The sequence below is a fragment of the Heliangelus exortis genome, chromosome 11, assembly GCF_036169615.1.
Source record: "Heliangelus exortis chromosome 11, bHelExo1.hap1, whole genome shotgun sequence".
Lineage (NCBI taxonomy): Eukaryota > Metazoa > Chordata > Aves > Apodiformes > Trochilidae > Heliangelus > Heliangelus exortis.
Genome location: NC_092432.1, coordinates 9,351,836 through 9,372,846, shown reverse-complemented (window position 1 = coordinate 9,372,846; position 21,011 = coordinate 9,351,836). Strand labels below are relative to the sequence as shown.

Here is a 21,011-nt window from a genome sequence, read left to right as displayed (position 1 = left end):
AAGCAATTTAAGTTCTTTTGCCATTTGCTTGCACATCCTGAAGTGAGGTTTAGAAAATGTAGCAACTGGAGAGCCTCGTCGTTGTGGAACTCCTTTGCAGTGGGTTCTCTTTTGTGGCTTTGTGCTTGAGAAAAGTGTACTTGTGGTGACTCAGGAGGGAGCTTTCATTCTTCACGAGAAAGGCTGGCAAAGATCTCTCAGTCCACAGATCAAGTCCCTTGTCATAGAAGACACTCATGAAAAAACTATACGAGAGCTGGGCCAACACATGGGGCAGATGCTCCACTTTCCACTGGTGACAGAATCCTGGCCACTACAAACATTAGTCACTTGGAGGACCTCCCTTGGCCTGGTGTGTTTCTAATCAAAACTGAAGGTTGCTTTCAGCCAGGAGCTGAGCATCAAATTGTCCAGTTTTATTGAATGTTTCAATATGAAGTAGTAGGGGGTTTACTACTGCTAATAACATTGTGGCAGCAAGATCAGTTGTTCTGTTCATGCTCTGTTCTGCTGCTGTTGTTTGCTTGTGCAGGGAGGGTTTAGATCCAGGTATGGTTCATGCCCATCTTTCCATTGTTATATGATTGATTTGAAAGTTGATGTTTGAAGATGACTTTGCATTATTCCCTCTCTCCTGCTTTTGACTTTAGTGAAAAATGGATGGGCCCAAATGCCAGGCTTTGTGGACAGGATTTGTTTGTTTTCTGTGACTAGTTGCTGACTGGGACCTCATCTGCACATTTGTATTGGCTTTTTATTTTCAGTTGTCTCTGAATCTGTCCAGTGATTAGTTTGTTGACAGATGGCTTTTCCCTTGAATAAGATACAGTGACTAGATGTTCTGAATGTCCCAGAAGAGCTCTGGCATTTGTCCTCAGGACAATGAAAAACACCCTGGCATTTTCTGTCTTCTCTGAATCTGCCTTTCATTTGTGTATTGTATCGATTCCTCTAAGGATACAGAAAGAAAAATGCTAAAATGTGGTTATATAGCAGGAAAAGGCAACAGTTCCAAAAAGCCTTTTATTCAGCATACCTGCAGTTTCTGTGTATTGCAGTTCACACTTAGATACTTTGGTAAGTAAATATATTTTTACCACAGTTGGAAGCTAACACAGCAAAAAAAGAAGGATTGCTTTGATTCCACTTGCTTTGTTTTGACCGAATTCCCATCCTTGCACCCTTGCAAATGGTTTGGGGCTCTGAGGTTGCACAAACAATGCAGAGAGTACAGCAGAAAGACAACAGGGTTTTCACATGGGTATTGTGGGAGCTGTGGGACTTTTCCTCAGTGGTGCTGTGCAAGGGAAAAAGAACTTAATCTGACTGTCTCCAATTTGAATCTGCAGGGTTGGCATCTTAAAGGAGAAGAGGATCTCTCTCCCTGTGTTTGCTGCATTAACCAGTGGTGAGATGCAGTTACCAAAACTGGGCACCCTGTGATGCTGGGACTGGTTCCTTTTCCAAAGGTAAAAGAATCTCAGTTGTAAGACCTTATATAATCTCTAAACATGGCTCTCATGAAACAAAAACCTTCTAAGAGCATCCTTTCTTTAACAATCACAAACCAAAAAGCCTCATGCCAGTAATGCACTTACTGAGCCCCTTGTGCTACTGGAGTTGGGTGCTAGGGACAAGCTCACCCTTCTCCCCAGTGACACTGATGTGCACAAATCCACCCCCTGCATTTTTTTTTTTTTTTTTTTTACCCACACCAAATTCTTCAGTTTTGCAGCATGTGAGTCAACTTGCAAAAATGACTCACAAGTTCATTCCAGTCTTCTGAATTGGGAGCCCAATTAAAATACTACTTGTAATGCACATATTGAAGAGAACGCAAAGTGTCTCTTCCTGAGTGTCAGGCATTAGCATAGCATATCTGAAGCTTGTCTGATACTTGCCAGCAGGAAACCTGCTGCTTAATTGAGATGCAAGTAACAGAAAAAATATTTTGAAAATTGACTCAGGTAAAAAAATATATAATTAAACTATAAATTTGATTAATTAGATCAAATTTTATTAGTTTAAAAATATTTATTTATATACACACAGTGCCATTGCTGGATAGAATTATTTATTTATAAGACACTGAAAAGGTGGGTTTCCTGCAGGGCTACAATACCTGGCAATCAGTTCTACTGTTGCCTGTTTGACTTCTCAATAGACATTGTCTTAGGTTTAACCCATGTGGGCAGATGCCCCTGCAGAACTGCAGGAGTGATTCGTTACAATATCAATCTTTGACCTTCAAGTGAGCTTTTACATCATAACCAGACTATCTTCTGACAGTACCACCCACATACCAACATCCTCTCTGGAAGGTGCCCTCATGGAACAAATGGCAGTAGCTGTGCTGCAGCACCAGGATGGAGTTTGAGAGCACTGCAGATCGGGGAGTGACTCAGTCATGTCTGTCCCACATTTCCTGACACATTTCTTTTCAGAGGTGAGGACTCAGCCATGCTGCAGGTCCTGTTGACACAGTCCTAGCAATGACTTGTATTTTGACTGGTGTAAATCAAATATTGTCCAAAATTAGGCATCATCCATGCCAGCACCACATCAGCAATGAGATTTTTGACAGCAGGCAAAGAAGGTCTCCAGAGAGAGCATGCAGACTGAAAAACATGTCATCCAAACTCAGCACAGATGTATTTGTGGTATTCCTGTGTGGCCCTTCAACACTGCTTTCTGACATAGGCCTTATAGCACTTTTACCTCCAAGATGTTTCTATGGCACCACTGTGAACCTTAGGGCAAGAGGTGAGAGCTGCAGCAAAAGGCAAGGATTCACTCAAGGAAAAGATATTTCAGAGTGTGATGGCTCCCTAGTGTTATACCTTCTCTCCAGCCATGGCCCTTCTTTTCACAGGCTTCTGTGTGGCTGGTGCAGAAGAGGGGTCACACCTTGGAGCAGCACTTGCCCACATTCTCCTCCCTGGTTCTATTCCCCCACTGTGATTTATGCCCAGTTTCTGTAACAGCAGGTATGAAATGGCAAGGTCTGGAAGCCTGATATGAGCAGCTTTCTACGGGGGAGAAAACCAACCCCAGTCTTATATTAAATGGATTCTCAGACAAAAGCAACAATCTTAGACAAGAAGTATGTAAAAAAAACAGCTATTCTGGCTTAAGTTCTTATCGAAAAGAAGAAAATAAACTGGTCACGCATCATGGGAAGTACCTACACAGGAATATGTTTTTCTTCAAGTACAGATCTAGTAATTGTAAAAGTGAAGCCAGATTTTTGTCCTAGCAAAGTTCATGCAAATCAAATGTGCACATGTTATTACTACTTATGAGTATGTAAATAATATATATGACTAATTGCCAGTAGGTGGTGATGTGTGTTTTTCAGAAAGTTTGTAAGTTAATACTGCAAGATTTTCATGTCTAAGGTGATTTAGAAAGATTCTGTCGTCTTTAATGATACCCAGACTGTCGTTGCTTTCAATTCAGTCCCTGGTCTTACCAATTTAATAGTTCTGTTTCACAAACATCAGCCCATCTCAGAGAGGCATATTTTGATTTTCTTTTTCAAGCTGATGGACAAACCTAACTAGAAACATTTTGAAAAGTGCCAATTAGTGTGAGCCCTGAGAATTCAAATGCATCTATTCATTGGGATGATTGGGTTGCTCTCTGGTGTTTCATTTTAGGAGAAGAGCTTTTGATAAATAAATGCATTATTTTAATGATTTATAAACTTTGAATTGCTCTGCCACAGAAGCTGTTTTGAGAATTTCTGAATGAGTTCACTGGAAATGGAGCAATACAGTTACTGGATTTGTAGTTCTTTTCAGTGTCTCATCATCCTTTGTAAAGAAAGGAAAGAAGTGACTATCTGGAGGAGACTAGGGGTTTTGGTGGAAACCATCACTTCCTAGGCCCTTGTCTTATTCTTTGCTGACAGTAACCAAAATGGGTGTTGTTCCCCTAGCTCATCATGCAGGAGATGTCCACACTCCCTTCTGTGACAGCAGTTTCTGCAGATCCTGTGAGTGTGTCCCTGGCGCATCCTTCCTCAGGTAATGACCAAGCAGCTATTGCAGCCTGGCTGGTCTCTCTTACTGCCTTTCTTGTGCTTTTGGGAAGGGAATGAATTTTTGTTTCGTGGAAGAAGGGGATGCCAGTGGTGAAGATTCTTCCTGTGGTGCTGCCTGCCAGGAAGCGAGGCTGAGGTTGGGAAAGGCTCTATAAATATTTCTACAGTAACTCTAAGGCAGGGAGCATTTTGGTTGATTTGTTTTTCCTGGGGTTTATGAGACTGCTCTCCTCTGTGCAGGTGTCTGATTCATGTGGGCTTCCTTTTTCTTTCCTTTCCTACTTGTTTCCTGCCTCTGCAATTGTTGCTTGCACTTGTAGCACTTTTACTCAGCCCGGCAGTCCCACTGAATGCAATTGGTTATTTCTGCAAATGGTTTTCGTCATGAATACGGTCTGCAGAGTCAGACCTTTTGCTTCTTCCTTCTGCTTCTAACCTGGCCCTCCCCAAACTTCCTATTTCATTGTTTTTCCTTTCACTTATGTCTGCCTGCTGGTAATGCAAGCTAGCAGAGAAGGAAGTGGGGGAGGGCTGTTTCTGCAGGGGTTTCAGTCCAAATAGCTGCACAGCTTATAATTTCTTGAGCAGATTAGGCTCTTCTTGTCATGCACTCAGGCTGAAAGATTCACTCATTGCCAGGTAAAGTTAATGTGTTTGTGCCACCAATGTCTACAAGCTACAATGGCAAGAATTGCAGTGAAAGCAAGGAAAGGAGTAATAGGGCCTCCCCAGAAGCAGAATTAGTGTAGCCCATTGGAGCTGTGCAGAGGAGACCTGTGTCTGTGTCTGTGTCTGAGTCAGGCTGAACTCAGGGAGCTGTAGTCCTCCTGCACATGGAAGGCTTAGCTGTATTGATGAGCCAAATTTGGGAGTGAATGATTCTTGGTATCACTACTGCTGCTTGATTGATATTTACTTGTTTACGTAGTTGGTTGCTTTGTTGGTTGGTTGGTTATTTGGTCTCAAAGTAGTATTCGTGGTCTCCATTAATGAAAAAAGAAAAAAATAAAAAAAAAGCATCATGATATAAATTGGTGTTGGAAGGGATCACATGGTGTTGCAGCCTGTGTACAGTCCCATGCAGGCATGTCCAACCACTTTGAGATGGAAGTGAAATGTTGTTAATCTTTCCTATTTGCCTTCCTGTATTATCTATTGTTCTTAGCCTGTTTCCTTGGGATAGAAGTTGACTGTGTTGAAGGTAGGGTGGAATATGATTTTGTGAAGAACTTATTATTGATGGGAAATAGTCTCAGGTTAGACATGCAAAGCTAGAATCCATTTGGAAACTGCTGACCTTAGTATTTCTGTGCTGCTTTCTGTGTATCAAATGGTAACCGCTAGAGACAAACTCAAGTAAACGATATCCATGCTACCCTGGTGTGTGTCCTCCACTATATATAAATGTACCTGATAGAATACTGCTAACAGAAAACAGAGAGAGTGAGTGTCAGTTTCAGTTTCATGTTTGGAGACTGAGTTTCATGAGAAATGTAAACTATCAAAGGGAGGAGTCTCAGGGACAGAACATGATTGCATCACGTGGAAGGCAAGAAACAACAAACTCAGTAGTAGCGTTGCAGGAATCAGACCAGAGATGTTAATTTAGCAATTGAAATCAGCCATGCCAGAGTCTTTTTCATTGTGTTTTATCTGTGTAGAAACAAGTAGTCCATGCTGGAGCAGCAGCATCTCTGCTGGATGTTTCTGCTGCTGCTTCTTACACTGTGCACTGGTGACACCATGCTGTGTGGTAATAGGTCTCAAAACCTGTGAGTTTTCTATTCAGAATTAAGGAGAAGAGTGGGAGGTAGCTTTATCTAAGCACACCTACTATATAATCTGTGAATGAATAAAAGATCTGAGCTAGGTAGGACATTCCATTATTCGTGTAACAGGACCAACTCATCCACATCACAGCATTCTAAAAAAGTTATACTTTACCAAACTACATATAACATAGGGGTGTTCTCAGAAATGGACTTCATCTTGTACAAACAAATTCCCTTGAATATGGCTGAGCTGCCTTTGTCCTTGTCCAGATAGTCCCTGAGTGCTCAGGTTTTTCATCTGAATCCCAAAGTGCTTTTTCTCTGTATTCCATTCTCCATCTTGAGTTAACACAGTCTGAAATACAGAAACTAAGAACATAATAATTGTTGTTTCTGTCTTCCTTTCAAGGTTTTCTTTCTGCTAAGAAGCAGGAAAAGCATGAGCAGCTCAGTTCATGCTGCCACTCCTGGCTGCCAGGAGCTGTAGAAGCCAGGAATCAGATCTGGGGAGGTTTGCTCCTTGACATCTTCCTTGACATCTTCCTTGACATCAGAGTATCCATGGGTAAAGTCCTGACTGGGAGCCTTTAACACTGGGAATGTGAAGGATGTAAATTACTCTCCAGCTCACTAGCTGGAAGTAAGAAAAATAGTTCTAAAACAACCCATCAGCTTTCACCCAACACCTTTCCTTCCTATGGTAGACAGTGCAAGTTAAAAGAACAATTCAGGGTTTGGGTTCTTTAAAGTAAAATTTTGACTGGGAGTTACTGAAAGGCAGTAAAAGTGGAATCATCTTGTACTTTTCTCAGAGTCTCTTCTCAGTGATTGCCATTTGAGGAACGGGGATGTTGAATTTGCCACGTTGCACAAAGTTATGGCAGCTGTTCCATATTGCTAGATTGGAAATTAAAATGGAGATCTATTCAAATTGTCTGACACTTCCAGCAAGCTTGAAAGCAATGCTTTAAAATATAACAGAACTCTAATTTGGGTCCTGAGAGATAGTCAGTAGCACTGAAAGCAAATGTCTTTTTCCAAATGATCCGTAACTACTTTGTGTCTTTTCCTTTTCCTTGCTAAATTCTGCTTTCCATGGCAGCCATGTGATCAGCTGAAGTCAACACACAGTTGCTGAGAATGTCAAAGACCATCCTAGGCAAGAACACTTCAGTGAGTTTAGTCTGTTATGACAATAAATATTTTCAGGAATGTTTAAGCTATGCAAACCTTAAAAAAAGAATGGCTCACATTTCTATTTTCTTTCTTCATAAATGCAGGGTGCCTGAATCTTCTTAAGGGTTTCTTAATCTAAAGATAAGACTGGATTTATCTCTAGAAGGTAAAGCAATCTCTTAGGTTAGGAATTTGTAGAGGTCAGCTTTTGTCTGTCAAAACAAAATCAAATCTGTTTTTTGATCCTAGTGCTGCTGCTTTAGTAACACTCATTTTATAAAGCTTGAAAAACTCATAACCTAGGAAATTATGTTCTTTTAAACACACATAATTCCAGACCTATGCTTCAGAACTCAAAACAAATTTTAGCCCGTTTGATTTGCTGTTGCCATAAAATATTATTTAAAACTGCTAAGATTTTTATCTTTTAATTTTTACTCCACAGAAAGAATGCACTGTTGACACCTTTTAACATTTTTAATTGTTGTCCTGAGTGTGCCAGTTCATCACTCATACTGAGCACTAATCACTAAGGTAAATGTAGCCTTGTGATCTGTTCAGGACATATTTGACAAGGCTTTATAAAGGCACTCTGTTAAAAAAAAAAACAAAACCCCACAAACAAACAAACAAAAAAACCCCAAAACAGAACAACAATAAAACCCAGACAAAGGTAGGCTGTTTTTTGATATGGAAGAAATTCACCTGCCGAAAGCTGAAATAAATATGTGGCAGACTTTTCAGCTAACACAATTTCAACTCCACTGTATCTATTCTGTTTTGCTTCTCACACATCCTGTAGTGACAAAGATACTCTCTTCTAAAATATACTTTTTCAGGGTGGCACTGGAAACTACGAAGGGCTCACTAATCCCTGTAAAGAGCAATGTGCTATTGATTTATCCTCTAAATGAACCCTGGTAAAGAGCTATATTTCCAAATTTCCAAATGAAAGAATCTGTATACAAATAATGGCAGGAGGAGTGCTCTCTGGGATGATATGACTACCCAAATAAGCAGTTCTTCAGTGCAGCATGTGGTTTTCTAATTTCCAGTAAAATGGAATGAGTCACACATGACAACACCATTGCCACTAACCAGTGTGGCATGGCATCTGAAAAAGATAGCACTGGAAGGGTGTGAACAGCAGAGCAGATGATGGGGCTTGAAACATCTTGTTTGCTTTGGCAGAGCAACCAGAATCTCTATGCTTTCCCACAATCTGCTCCAAGGATACAGGTTTTGTTGTGCTGTATCAGATTATTACTCTGGGAATTTGTGTGTCCTGACTTTGCCAGTGGACAGCTCTTGATGCTTCAGATAAAGATAAATGCCCAGATTCCCCACAGGGGAATTCCAGAGTACGATGGTGTTTCTTCAGTTAAGGTTTACATTACTGCAGAATTACCAGGGGAGGCTTTCTCACTCTGGTACCAAATCATAAGGGATACATCCACTCTCAGGCAAACAAAGGCTCAAGACAGCTCTCAAGTCCAGGCTCACATACCATACATATTATTTATATGTAAGTACATGCTCTGGTATGGGCCTTAGGCTGAGTGCTCTCCAGAGGGAAAGTCTAGCCATAGCTGTGTCTTAGCAGGGGCTCAGGCTTTACTTCCTCACATCTGGAAAGGTGCTGCTTGGCAGCACAGCTGCATGGGAGCAAAACTCCCAGTGACTGCTGCTGCTGAACCCTGAATCTGAGAGGAGTTGATACGGAGTTCCAAAAGATGAAGGTCTAAATTAAAGGGATTAAAACCAAACCCCGCCCCTTTATTTCTGCTACTGGGCCTCTAGAACTGGCGATCAATTCTTCTGGCATTTATGAACTGGAAACTTTGCAATTTTTCATGCACTATGCCTCCATCAGAACTGGAGGCGTCTGTTGAAAAGCAAGCTGAAAATTACCTAGCACGCACGGTTGGTCCCTGCAGCAGGGTGTTAAGGTTCTCAACTTGGTAGCCATGACAGACATGTGCTTTCTTGCATCTCTTATATGCAAGTGGCATCAGACACTTTCTCCTTTGAATATTTCTCAGAATAAATACTTCTTAAAGATAAGATGGAAGGACGATTCAAGTAGTTCTTTTTCTTCTCCTGACATTTCCCCAAGTGCAGTACTGCTGAGTGCCAGAACCTATTACATGGTGATGTTATAGGTTCCCCAGTATTGTATTTTCACTGGTTAAAGTTACTCTCTTCCTGTCAATATTGTCCCCACTAAGGGCTCAGGATGAATAGTTGTGTAAGCTGCAATTTAATTCCCTGTAGATGGAGATTTGCTGTGACAGAAATGCCTGTCGTCCTAGCAGCCTCTCACATCTGCTGGAGGCAGAAGAGTATGTGAAACAATAACTCTGCCAGCAGATGTGGTTCTGTAGGGACAGTAGTGTCTGTGGTACGAAAATTCTCTCCCAAAATACAGATCTGTGGGGACAGTAAGAGTCTGTGTCAGCGACAACTTTGCAGCATCTGCTGGGACAGTAATGTCTGTGATACGTAAATGCATCTCTGCATCTGCTGGGTCAGTCAGAGAGAGATGTATTGTATATATCCAGCTTTAGATGTGAAAAATCTCCTTCAGTTTCCTGTAATTTGGGGGTTTTGTTCGAGTCTTCTTCCCACGGAGTTAATAAGAACTGTCTTATGTAAGAAGAGGTAAAGAATTTGTGGGTCGTTCGCACGTAGGACAGACATTGTCACATTTCAGCTGCCAAGAAATACTGCTACATTTTCTCCTACCATAGTATTAATCATTAATGGCTTTGTTCTCAATGAACAGCCCGAGTATCTTCAATGATGCTCTTGTGAGTGCTAATGCTTTGTGGTTGCAGTGAGAGCATCACGTGAGAAATGTGTTTGTTCAGAGCTGAGCTGCACCACAAACACAGCATTCTGACCCAGAACAGATTTCAAACATTTCTAAGTACAGGTAGGGAGAGATAAAGATTTTTCATTTGGCCTCATCTCTAGGTTCTGCACTGGACCCAGGTTAGGAAGGAACAGTCACTGGAGACAGTCAATTTTCCAGCAGCAGCAGCTTCATTCAGGTGTCAGGGTATTTTGCTACAACAAAGGCTGATGTTGACATTTTTTCTTGGATAGAGACAGATGCAAGAGCTTCTGCCTCAAGGTTATCCATTATACAGTATATTAACTAGATGTTTCAGCATTGTGCTTCCTGCAGAGACAGAAATGAATGAAGATTAATACTTATAAATTAAAATCTAATATTTTCCTATGTGTATTTATATGCTGAACTTCAACCTACAAGGCAATTCTGTGACAGAAATGAGATATTCTTTTATTGGAAAGCATTGGGATTATGATCAGGGCTACATTATTCACTCATTTATTCTGCGTATTGCATTTGTGCCTACCTTTTGCCTAGGCATTGTATATAAACATAGTCTCTGTACAAAGGACTTTATAAACAATTAGGATTAAATGGACAATTATTTTCTCTTCCTTCTTGTAGCAGCATCGAGTAGGGGGGGAGGGATGGAAGAGAAAGGAAGCAAAGGTTGTGAATGCTTTATGACCATAATTATAATTAACCATTCCAGAGATTAAAATTAAATTAAAATGTAATTATACTTTACTATTTCAGAGATTAAAACCGATGAAAAAAGACTCAAGGTTATGAGCTATCTCACTGATCTGTGGGTTATCTAGCTCAGTCTAAACATATAGATATAAATATTTTTTTCCATTTTTTTTTATCTAGCCACTGTTTAATAGACAGTGCCCACAAGTGTGATGAGGTGCTTTACAGACTTGAGATGCCAGTGCTGCATCACAAACTGAGCACTGGCCCAAGGGCCATGGTAACAAAGAGCTCCAATCCCGCAGCCGTGCGGAGCTGCACTCCGCTGGGAGAGCTGCATGCAGGAGCAGCCTGGAAGGCTGAGCTCCAAACACATAATGTGAGAGAGCACAGGAAAGGCAGGATTTATTTTCATTTTTGAACTCTGGTCGGCACGGTTGGTAAACGCCATTTAATTCAGATCTACTGTGTGATAACCCTTGTTCATAAGCGAGAAGCAGAACAGAGAAATAAATGAAGGAGGCTACTCGCAATCCAGGTGGAGAGTTTTGAAGTGGGCAGCCAATCTGGCTGGTTAGTTCTGATTTATTGTAAAGGCATCTTTATGCTTTTTGAATTGCCTTCTAGCAGTCTTGTTAAACAAAACTGAATTCTTATCTGGCAGTCCATCCCTTCGCCCATGCACGCACTAATCACTCTTGTCAAACTAATAGAAAATTCCTATGAAGAAAGGCAGTGTGTGATGCCTATTGCAAAATTTATTTATTTTTTTAATGTACTGAAAATGAGCATTTTAGTTTAGTAAAGCCATTAGCAACTGTATAAGTTTACAGTACTGTATTAACATTTTCAGGGACTGATTGTGGCTTTTAAAGGTCTGAGACTTTTTCTGGTTTGTGGCAAAATGGCTGTTCACAAGTTGTCCCAGATGAATTCTGTAACAGAGAGAGGGGCAGAATTATGGGGATGAAAGTGCATGTGGGGAAAATCATCAACATATCTCTCCATTTGTATTTTTTTATGTGACCTTCATTATCACAAGGAAAAGGGGCACTTCTACAGCTTCCCTACCCCTGAGCCTCTTTCAGTCTCAGAGAGGTATCACAAAGCCACTCACTCTATTTTATTTCTTGTAATTTATTGAGACAACCATACTGCTCTGAGAGTTCTGCTCATCCCTTAATATCAAAAATGGCTGCAACAACTGGTGGAAAAATAATAAACATTTTAATCTGCATTTGATGAGTTGATCAAATTTTTCAGCTGCATTTGATAAAGCTGCATTGGGTGAGTTGTTTAGCAACATCTTGTTTAGAGGTGGAGCTAACATCATTAGAAGATGATAAATTCTGACATGGTGCTCTGAGATTTCACTGCCACTGAATGTAGGTTAATATGGGATTCAATAGGAAATCTGGCTTCTATATTGCTACATATGACAGGAAATGAAGGAACTTGTCATTTGTCTGCAGATTGCTAATTGCAGTTTATTGCACATGCAAAAGGTTAATTTGGGTATGTTATCACGATAATCACATGCACTGTCTCAGAATAAACTATACTCCTGCTCTTACTGATGATCTGGCCTGTGGGATTTGGGATGTTAATTTGTAATATTATGGCAAATAAGAATTTTGAAGTAAATGCTGCAACAGTAGGCAGCAGTGTCCTTAAGTGTAAGCAACTGGGGTAGGGTGGACTTGCATGTCTCTGGTATGAAATACTTTTCCTCAACCCTTAATTTAGTTGTTCCCCAAGATGCATGTAATTTATTCTTTGTGGTGATACGTTGAAAACAGAGGTCTCGTCTATTCTAAATGAAAATTATATCCTATTCTTATTATTGGTAATGCTTTGTATCGAGAGTAGCATTTAAAAGCCTCAGATTAATTTGTGACCTCTTCATGCCAGGTGCTGTGTATATACACACAGTAAGCTCACTGCCCCAAAGACCTTACACTTTAATTAAATAAAGGTTGGAGGAAGGAAGTTTTATTACCTCTGTCACAAATGGGAAATGATAACAGAGAAACTAAAAGGACTGAGAATTACACTCCTCCTGCAATGAGTCCTGTATTTGAGTCCTGTAATATATCCTCCCTTCCTGCTTTTGTTAAGTTGCTGTAAATTGGTAGGTAGATGGTTGGTCTCTCCCCCAGAGATGAAGTTTACTATAATTCTGCATACGTTTCAAGGTTTTATGGAATGAAAGAAGTTCTGTAAACATGACATATAACACTAATTTAGATCTGATTAAGTTTTTCTGAGTAAATACTTCCGTGGAGTAAGTAGATTCATGTGAATCTTATGTGCATTGCTTGTTGCCATACGAGCATGCTATTGCATAGATTCTGTGTTCCCAAGGGGGCTGTGCTCTTGGTGCATGTTTTCAGGTTCATCAGTGTAACCCTTTAATTGCTGTTATTACTTTTCCCTGTAGTTTGCTCTAAAATGTTTTCTAAAGTATTAAAAAAACAAGAGTTCTCAAGACGTTGGACCATTCCAGCGAATTCATGGGAGGCTTGAAGCACCAGTGCACACTTAGTCTTCCAGGAATGCATCTCCTTCCTTTCCCCTGGAAGTATCATGCTTATTCTGAAACATATTTTAAACACTTTCAATTAGAGCTTCTAGCTTAAAATATAAAAAATAAAGCTAGATCTGCATGAAAGATTTTCTTGCTTTAAGAAAACTTTTTGTGGAGATAACTTGTTTTCCTTTTTATCCTTAGTCAGTAGGTGGGTGTTCAGCACAGTATAGTGATCTGGGGCAGAAACACAATCGGAGTTTAAACAGTGAGGGGTGTGAAGGAGGAGGGAGGAAAGGAGGATAATGTAAGTCGAGAGAACAAACAAAACCTCATGTAAAATTCAAGTACAACGCAAGTACTCTCCTCATATCTTTGTGTTTCAGTATTTATGACCCTCACTGTTGGACTTCAACAACAATAATCTTTTCAGTGTCTGCCTCTGATCTCTGTCCTCTCCTGCCCCTATCTGGTAAATGGGTACAGTTATTTTCTATCTCACAGATTTAAGAGTCCTTGTGTTAAAAGACTAAAGAACAGCAGACCTCATTTTTGTTTTATTTAATAATGACAAGCGTTTTTATTGCTGTCAAAGGTTCTGCCCATCTGCTTTTTCTCTGTTCAAAAAAAAAAAAAAAAAAAAAAAAAAAAAAAAAAAAAAAAGATGCTCAGTGTAGTTAGGAGCCTTCTGAATCTTTGAGCATTTGTGAGTAACCTGGTTTACCCCCTATGGAAATCATCGCTGCTGCCTATGGAAGTGTAAATTTGTAAAAATTTGAAAATTTGTAAGTAATCTTTTAAATAAGAAACTACAGAAATTCCTTAGTTGATGGGACAAGCTAAGCACTTAGGAAAGCACACCAGTGTACACCCTTGCTAGAAAACAATCCACTGGAGCTTTGTTATAAAGCATGCAAACATCCTGAGGAAGTGACAGTAATTTGCAATAAACACTGCATGTAAACAATTACCTGTGACTCGTTACACTTGTTTGTACAGGCAGCTGGCTAAACAGATCCATGTGCACTCGTAAATGTCTGTCCCTGTCAAACTTGATAATGGAAAACAATTCCTTGGTGTTTGATTTCTCTGAAGTTAGGAAAAAGTCATCTTCTGTACCTGGCAGCTGCTAAGGACCCCGTAAGTGTCGGTGCTTATAGATACACGGAGGAAAGAGAAATAAAATGCAATGATGGTGTTTTTGTGAGAATGGTGAGGAAAATTTCATGTTTATGAACATGAATTAACAAAGACTTTTGTGGCAGGATGCTTGGTGAAAAGATGGTTTTGAGGGGTCCTGAGCTGGCAGAGGTGAGACGAAGTGATACTTGGTCACACGGAATATAAAGAAAGGGCAGGTGTGACTTGTTTTCGACAGATTTAGCAAAATAGATGTAAGATATTGGTGATAAGATGCTAGAGCAGCTACGTCTGCGTTCTACCCCTTCGGACTCCTGAGGGAAGCCGGTGTGCGGAACATTCGTCCGTCACGCTGCGCTGTGACAAACAGATGTCACCCCGACCGCCACGGCCAGCCTGGCAGGCGGAGGGCACAAGCCGGGCAGCCTGAAACGCGGTGGCATTTCAGGAACCGCTGGCACCTCCACAGTGCCCGGGATGCTCCCAGCCCGGGAGAGCGGCTTCCTCCCCTCCCCCCAACCCCCCGGGGGCTGCGCCCGCCGGGGCCTCTTGGCTGCAGCTCCTCCGGGGATGACCAAGAGGCTCCTTCGCGGTCGCAGCCCCCGGGCCCGCAGGCACTGCCTTCCCGCTTCTCAGGAGACCACGGCTGGGAGCAGTCGCCAGCCCTGGGCCACTCCCGGCTGCCGGCGTCCCCCGGACGTGGGCGGCTTCGTCCCGCCGCGGGGATTCCTGGAGAGAGGAAAGGCCACGGGGGAGCCGCGGTGTCAGTGCGAGGAGCGCACGGGTACCCGGGGCGGCCAGCGATATCCCGCACCCTGCCAGCCGCGTCGCTGCGCGTAGTGCGCACTGCGCAGCGGGAGGGGGAGCGGGGCGCAGGCGCAGGGCGGGACTGCGCGGCAGGGAGCGGAGCCCGCGCCCGCCCGCCCGGGGGGGTTCTGAGGGGCGGCTCCCGCGGTGCGGGTCCGGCAGGCAGCGGGGGTTCTGTTCGACAGCCGGCGGGGGAGGCTGCGCAGGCTGCAGTTGTTACTCGCACACCGTGTGTCAGGCGGGGTGTGGGGGTCTCCTGTGCCGGCGAGCGGCATCGCGCTTCTCCCGAGGCACACAAAGGGCAGCGGGGGCCGCCCACTTCAGTACACACCCCCGCTGGTAAAAAAAAAACAAAACAAAAAAACAAAAAAACCCAAAAAAAAACAAACAAAAAAACCCCCAAAAAAACAACAACCCCCAAAACAACAGCAACAAAAAAAGGCGTAAATACAAAATCCAGCACCCCAAGCCTCGGCGCTCGGCGGGGAGCAGGGCCTGGAGGGTGGAAGGGGACGGGCAGCCGGCGGACAATAGGCGCACGCCGGTCCGGGGGATGGCAAACAAGCGGCGGGGCCCGGTATTGTTCCGCACCCGACAACAAAGAGCGGAGCCGAGCCGCGGTGCGGGAGGTTCGAGAGGGGAGGAGGGGGGAAGGGAGCGGGGTGCGGTGCCGGCCCCTCCGTGCCGTACCCGTCCAATGGGCGCGCGCAGCGATGGCGTCGGCGGCGCGCGGCTCTCAGCGATCGCCGCTTACGCTGCGGCGGTCGGCGCGGCCCTGCCCCCCGCCCGCCCCCTGAACCCGCCCCTCCGGAGCCGTCTGGCTGCAGCAGTGCCTCAGACAGAGGAGGGGAGAAGAGGGGAAAAAAAAAAAAAAAAAGGAAAAAAAAAAAAAAAAAGGAAAAAAAAAAAACCGCTGAGTGAGTGGAGTGGAGCCTGGGAGGGGCTCCTTAAAGAAACGCTGCCGTCGTTTGGCATTGTGGCCGGCGAGGAACTCGAGGGGGGGAAGCCATCGGAGCTCCTCTCGCTATCCTCTTCCCACCCCCCCCATCCCCCCCCACCCCCAGCCGACAAAAAAAAAAAAAAAAAAAGGAAAAAAAAATAACCTCGGGGGGGGGAAACTGTGGGGGGGGGTCCTGAGAACATCTTATAAACCGGATTGCACTGAGAGGAGGAAAAAAAAAAAAAAAGCAAAAAAGATACAAAATATACAAGCAAAAGGCAACAACTCCCCGGTCTCCAGCAGTCGCCCACCCTCCCTTCCCTTCTCTCCTGCTGGCCATCTGCCTTGGGTTTTCCTTTGTGTCTGATCTTTTTTACTACTGAGCCGAGTGCAGGAGGAGGGTGCAACACACACAGGGACTATGCCCAGCTCGCTTTTTGCAGACATGGAGAGGAACGGGAGCGGCGGCGGCGGCGGTGGTGGTGGTGGTGGTGGAGGGGGAGAGACCCTGGATGACCAAAGAGCCCTTCAGATCGCCCTGGATCAGCTCTCCCTGCTGGGGCTGGACAACGACGAGACGGGCTCCATTTACGACAGCGAGCCTCGGAAAAAGAGCGTGAACATGACTGAATGCGTCCCGGTGCCCAGCTCGGAGCATGTCGCTGAGATAGTGGGGAGACAAGGTGGGTGACTGCATGCGAGGGGGTGTGGGTGCGGGGGTCCCCCCGCCGCGCTGCCGGGCGTGCGGCTCAGATGCGACACTGGCCATTCCCCTGAAAACTGCAGCCGTGCCGTGGTGGCCAGTGCCGGCTTCCCCCAGACAAAGAAAGTGCAGCCGGCGTGATGTTTCCGAGGAGCGTCATGCATCAGTTTCGAGATGCACTTTCAGCAGCCGGGAGGGGGGGGGGGGATAATCACAAAAATAATAAAAACCGCTCTTTTTCTCCGGCTGCAAAAGTTAGATTTGCAAAGAGGAAACGGGAGGAAATTAGGAGCCTTGGTGGTTTTGTTTTGTTTTTTTCCTCCTTTTTTTTTTTTTTTTTTTTTTTTTTTTTTTTTTTTTTTTTTTGGGGTGTGTGTGTGTGTGTGTGTGCCCCAAAGTTAGAAATCGTGGATTATTTTTAAGGAAGAGAAGCGGAGTGGGGAAGTGGAACAATGGGACTGGAATAAAAGCATCCGCAGTGGGGAATGTGGCTCATTCGGTACAGCCACTGCTCCTCACCTTCCCAAGAACTGATTTTATTTTTCCGAAAGGAAAGTGCCGAGCAGGAATGTGGACTGGCGGGTGTGTTGATTTATCAGGGCTGCTTGCATTTTATTTTATTTATTTTTTCTGGCCGTGCAGTTTTCCTGCACGCTTTTAAAAATTTTTTTTAAAATTTTTTTTTCCCATTCTCGTGAACTGCACGGTGGCAGTTTTGGGGCAGTTTGCATGGCAGATGTGTCGGTCGCTACTCGCGACGCCTTTGGGTGTGTGCCAGGGCTGTGGGCTGACATTACTTCACACCGTGATTGGGGCTCCTGGACGAGATGCCAGCGATCACCTGGGGTAGGGGGCAATGTGTTTCGGGCGGGTGTGTGGTTTTGTTGGTTTCTTTTTTTTCCCCTTCCCAGCTGCACCCAAATAATGGGTTGTAACCGGCTTTCTCCCCACACCCCCGCCCCCCCTTCTTCCCCTCCCCCTTTGCCCTCCATCTCCCGCATCTCGTCCCCAGGTTGTAAAATCAAAGCTCTGCGGGCAAAGACCAACACCTACATCAAGACCCCGGTTCGCGGGGAGGAGCCGCTCTTTGTTGTGACTGGCAGAAAGGAAGATGTGGCCATGGCCCGCAGGGAGATCATCTCAGCGGCCGAGCACTTCTCCATGATCCGAGCCTCGCGGAACAAGAACACGGCCCTGAACGGCACCGTGCCCGGTCCCCCGAACCTGCCCGGCCAAACCACCATTCAGGTGCGGGTGCCTTATCGCGTGGTGGGCTTGGTCGTGGGGCCCAAGGGGGCCACCATCAAGCGCATTCAGCAGCAGACGCACACCTACATCGTGACCCCGAGCCGGGACAAGGAGCCGGTCTTTGAAGTGACGGGCATGCCCGAGAACGTGGACCGGGCCCGGGAGGAGATCGAAGCACACATCGCCATGCGAACCGGCGGCATCATCGAGCTGACAGACGAGAACGACTTCCACGCCAACGGCACGGACGTGGGCTTCGAGTTGAACGGCACGGGCAGCCTCTGGAGCAAGCCCACGCCACCCAGCATCACGCCCACCCCGGGCCGCAAACCCTTCTGCAACTACCGCAACGACAGCTCCAGCTCTCTGGGCAGCGCCTCCACCGACTCCTACTTCGGGGGCGGCACCGGGGGGGGCGGCGGGGCCCGCCTGGCCGACTACAGCCCCCCGAGCCCGGCGCTGAGCTTCACCCACAACGGCAACAACAACAACAACAGCGCCAACGGCTACGTGTACGGCGGGGGCGGCGGCGACGTCCTCTCCTCCCCGGACTGCTGCTCCGATCTACCCTTCGACTCACCGCCCGGCTTCGACCTGGCCCCCGCCCCGCCGCCCGGGGCCGCCCTCATTTGGCCGCAGTTCGAGCGCGGCCCCGCCGCGCCCCCCTCGCCCGCGCCCTCGCCCGCCGCCGCCGCCGCCTTCCCGGGCGCCGCGCCCGCCAATGCCAACCTGGCGCTGCTGGTGAGCGGCCCCCGGCGGAGCGGCGGCGCCCCGCCCCCGGCGCGGCTCTCCCCGCCCCTGCACGGCAGCGCGGCGGGGTCCGAGCACCCGCTGGCGCGGAGGGTGCGCAGCGACCCGGGCGGGCGGCTGCTGGCCGCTTCCTACCCGCTGTACGCCAACGGGCTGGGCTCCCACCTGCCGGGGCTGCCCTCCGACTCCTCGGCCTCCTCCTCCTCTTCCTCCAGCTCCTCGTCCAGCTCCTCCTGCTCGTCGTCCGGCGTGCGGCGGAAGGGCAGCCGCGACTGCTCGGTGTGCTTCGAGAGCGAGGTGATCGCGGCGCTGGTGCCCTGCGGCCACAACCTGTTCTGCATGGAGTGCGCCAACCGCATCTGCGAGAAGACGGAGCCGCAGTGTCCCGTCTGCCACAGCGCCGTCACCCAGGCCATCCGCATCTTCTCCTGAGACCGCCGCCGGTGCCGCGGGGCCAGGCGGGGAGCCGCGGCCGGGGGTGCGGGGCTGGGAGCGCGCCGTGGCCGGGGGAGGGCTATGGGGGGTGGTGGTGGTGGTGGTGAGAGCGGGTGCATGCTATAAATAATAACGGGCGACTCCATTCTAGTGCTAGGCTAGTTTTTACACTGTACTTTATTACGAAGCTTCCAAACCCTCCCCTTTTTTTAAAAAAACAAACAAACAAACAAAAAACAGAAAAAAATATTGAAAGTAGAAGATGCTTATGATGATGACAATGGTGTGTGGACTGTTAGTAAAACGTGCTGGTAGTTCCTAGGATGCTTATTACAATTAAATCTATGGGTGGATACGTTTCTGAATGTTCTTGAAAGGGCAAGAAGTTCCTGTGAAAAACCATGATACTGCAGCTTTATCCAAGTTTAAAAAAGAAAAAAAAAACACCACCTGTAACATATCTCTTATATATATTAAAAACGTTTAAAGGTTTTAAAGATAAATTGCATTAATACAGATTGAAGTATTTTATTCTTTTTTGACTTGAAAAATTATATTTCATATTGCAAAGATGTTTACAAGTATTTTAATTTAAGTTCAGTGAACTTTTTTGTAGCTGGGTTAAATCTTTTTTATTTTAGTATGGCCTTATGGCAAAGAACACTGTATTATTTTAATATCACACAATTGTGAACGGAATTACAAACCATAAAATGTGTAATGCTTTGAACAGTATTCTGTTGGGATGGAGATTTTATAGGTTCAGAAAAAATCTTTTAAATCTGCTTCACCCAGCATATTTTCTATTCAGTGATATAAAGCATATTTTATTCTATATTATTACAAAAATGGAAATGTATAAACATATGTCAAAAGGAACTGTTGAAGCTTTCTAACATTTGTATAAATAGAATTCAGTGGAAATTACAAAAATTCTGTTGCACCACTATAGTTTTAGTATTTCTATTTTAATACATTTGTTTACCACTTGTTTATGTATATGTAGGTGATGTTACTTGAGCTTAAATGTACTTTACTGAGCAAAGTTTAAAAACAAAGTATATTTTATTTTATGATAAAGGGCCTTTAACCTCATGGTCAAATACTAATATTATATTTGCTGAGACAAGATTTGAAAATTGTATCAAGAGTTTTATTTTTCTGACATTTAAAGTTCTACATAATAAAAGTAAAACTTAAGTAATGGTGCTACTTCATGTTTTTTTAAGTATTTCTATATAAATAAAATATTACAGAAAAAAAAAAAAGTACATTGTGTGGTGATTTGATGTGCTGAGTGTGTTGGATTTTTTTGTTGTTGTTACCTGTGTGTAGCAACTGAAACGTGTTGGGTGTTTGAACAGTGTGATGTTAATGTTGCTGGAACTCTTTAGCTTGTGAATCTTAGCTTGTTTCCAGAATAGTCCTGCAAGTGATAATGCCTCGTAAGACATTTTTAATGGGGAAAAAAAAAACCTGTAAGGGTTCGGTTTGGTTTGTTTGTTTGATATGTGGCATAATTCTGGGGTAATTCCACATTGAAAAATACTGCCTTTTGTGGAATTTTTAGTAATGGAAAATACTTGGTTTTGTGTTAATTTGTACTTCTAGCATGTGTAAGGAAACAGCTGACAGCTTTCTTAGCTTTTTGATCGAAAAGCAGAGAGCAGGGGAGGCTCCTTTGTTGTAGTGTGCAGGTGGGGGGCTGGATCCTGCGGATCACGGTTCTGCCACGCCCAGAGACCTCAGAACCGCATCCCAATCCCAGTGTTTTCTGGAGTGGAAGAAGGGCGTTAGTATCCTTCCTGAGTTCTTGAAAGTGCTTCTTGGTATTTGGCAGTTGTGGTTTGGGTAATTGGTGTTGACAAGCTCATTTGAATAAAAATTTATTGCCGTGTAAAGTTTGTTTGCTTTTGAT

The 21,011-nt window shown here is 44.7% G+C and overlaps 1 protein-coding gene across 4 annotated transcripts; it reads left to right on the top strand.

Moving 5' to 3' along the window:
* The first annotated feature begins 15,931 nt into the window (after positions 1-15,931).
* MEX3B (mex-3 RNA binding family member B) lies at positions 15,932-20,305 on the top strand. 4 transcript variants are annotated; one of them, XM_071754388.1, is made up of 3 exons: positions 15,932-16,640; positions 17,673-18,649; positions 18,874-20,305. In XM_071754388.1, the coding sequence occupies exons 1-3, from the start codon at positions 16,379-16,381 to the stop codon at positions 19,198-19,200; spliced, it is 1,566 nt and encodes a 521-aa protein (XP_071610489.1). In that variant the 5' UTR covers positions 15,932-16,378; the 3' UTR covers positions 19,201-20,305. The 4 variants fall into 4 exon arrangements, with proteins under 4 accessions (XP_071610489.1, XP_071610488.1, XP_071610490.1 ...); XM_071754387.1 differs by having other exon boundaries at positions 15,934-16,640; positions 17,673-20,305; XM_071754389.1 differs by lacking the exon at positions 15,932-16,640 and adding an exon at positions 17,060-17,242 and having other exon boundaries at positions 17,673-20,305.
* The last annotated feature ends 706 nt before the right edge of the window (positions 20,306-21,011 follow it).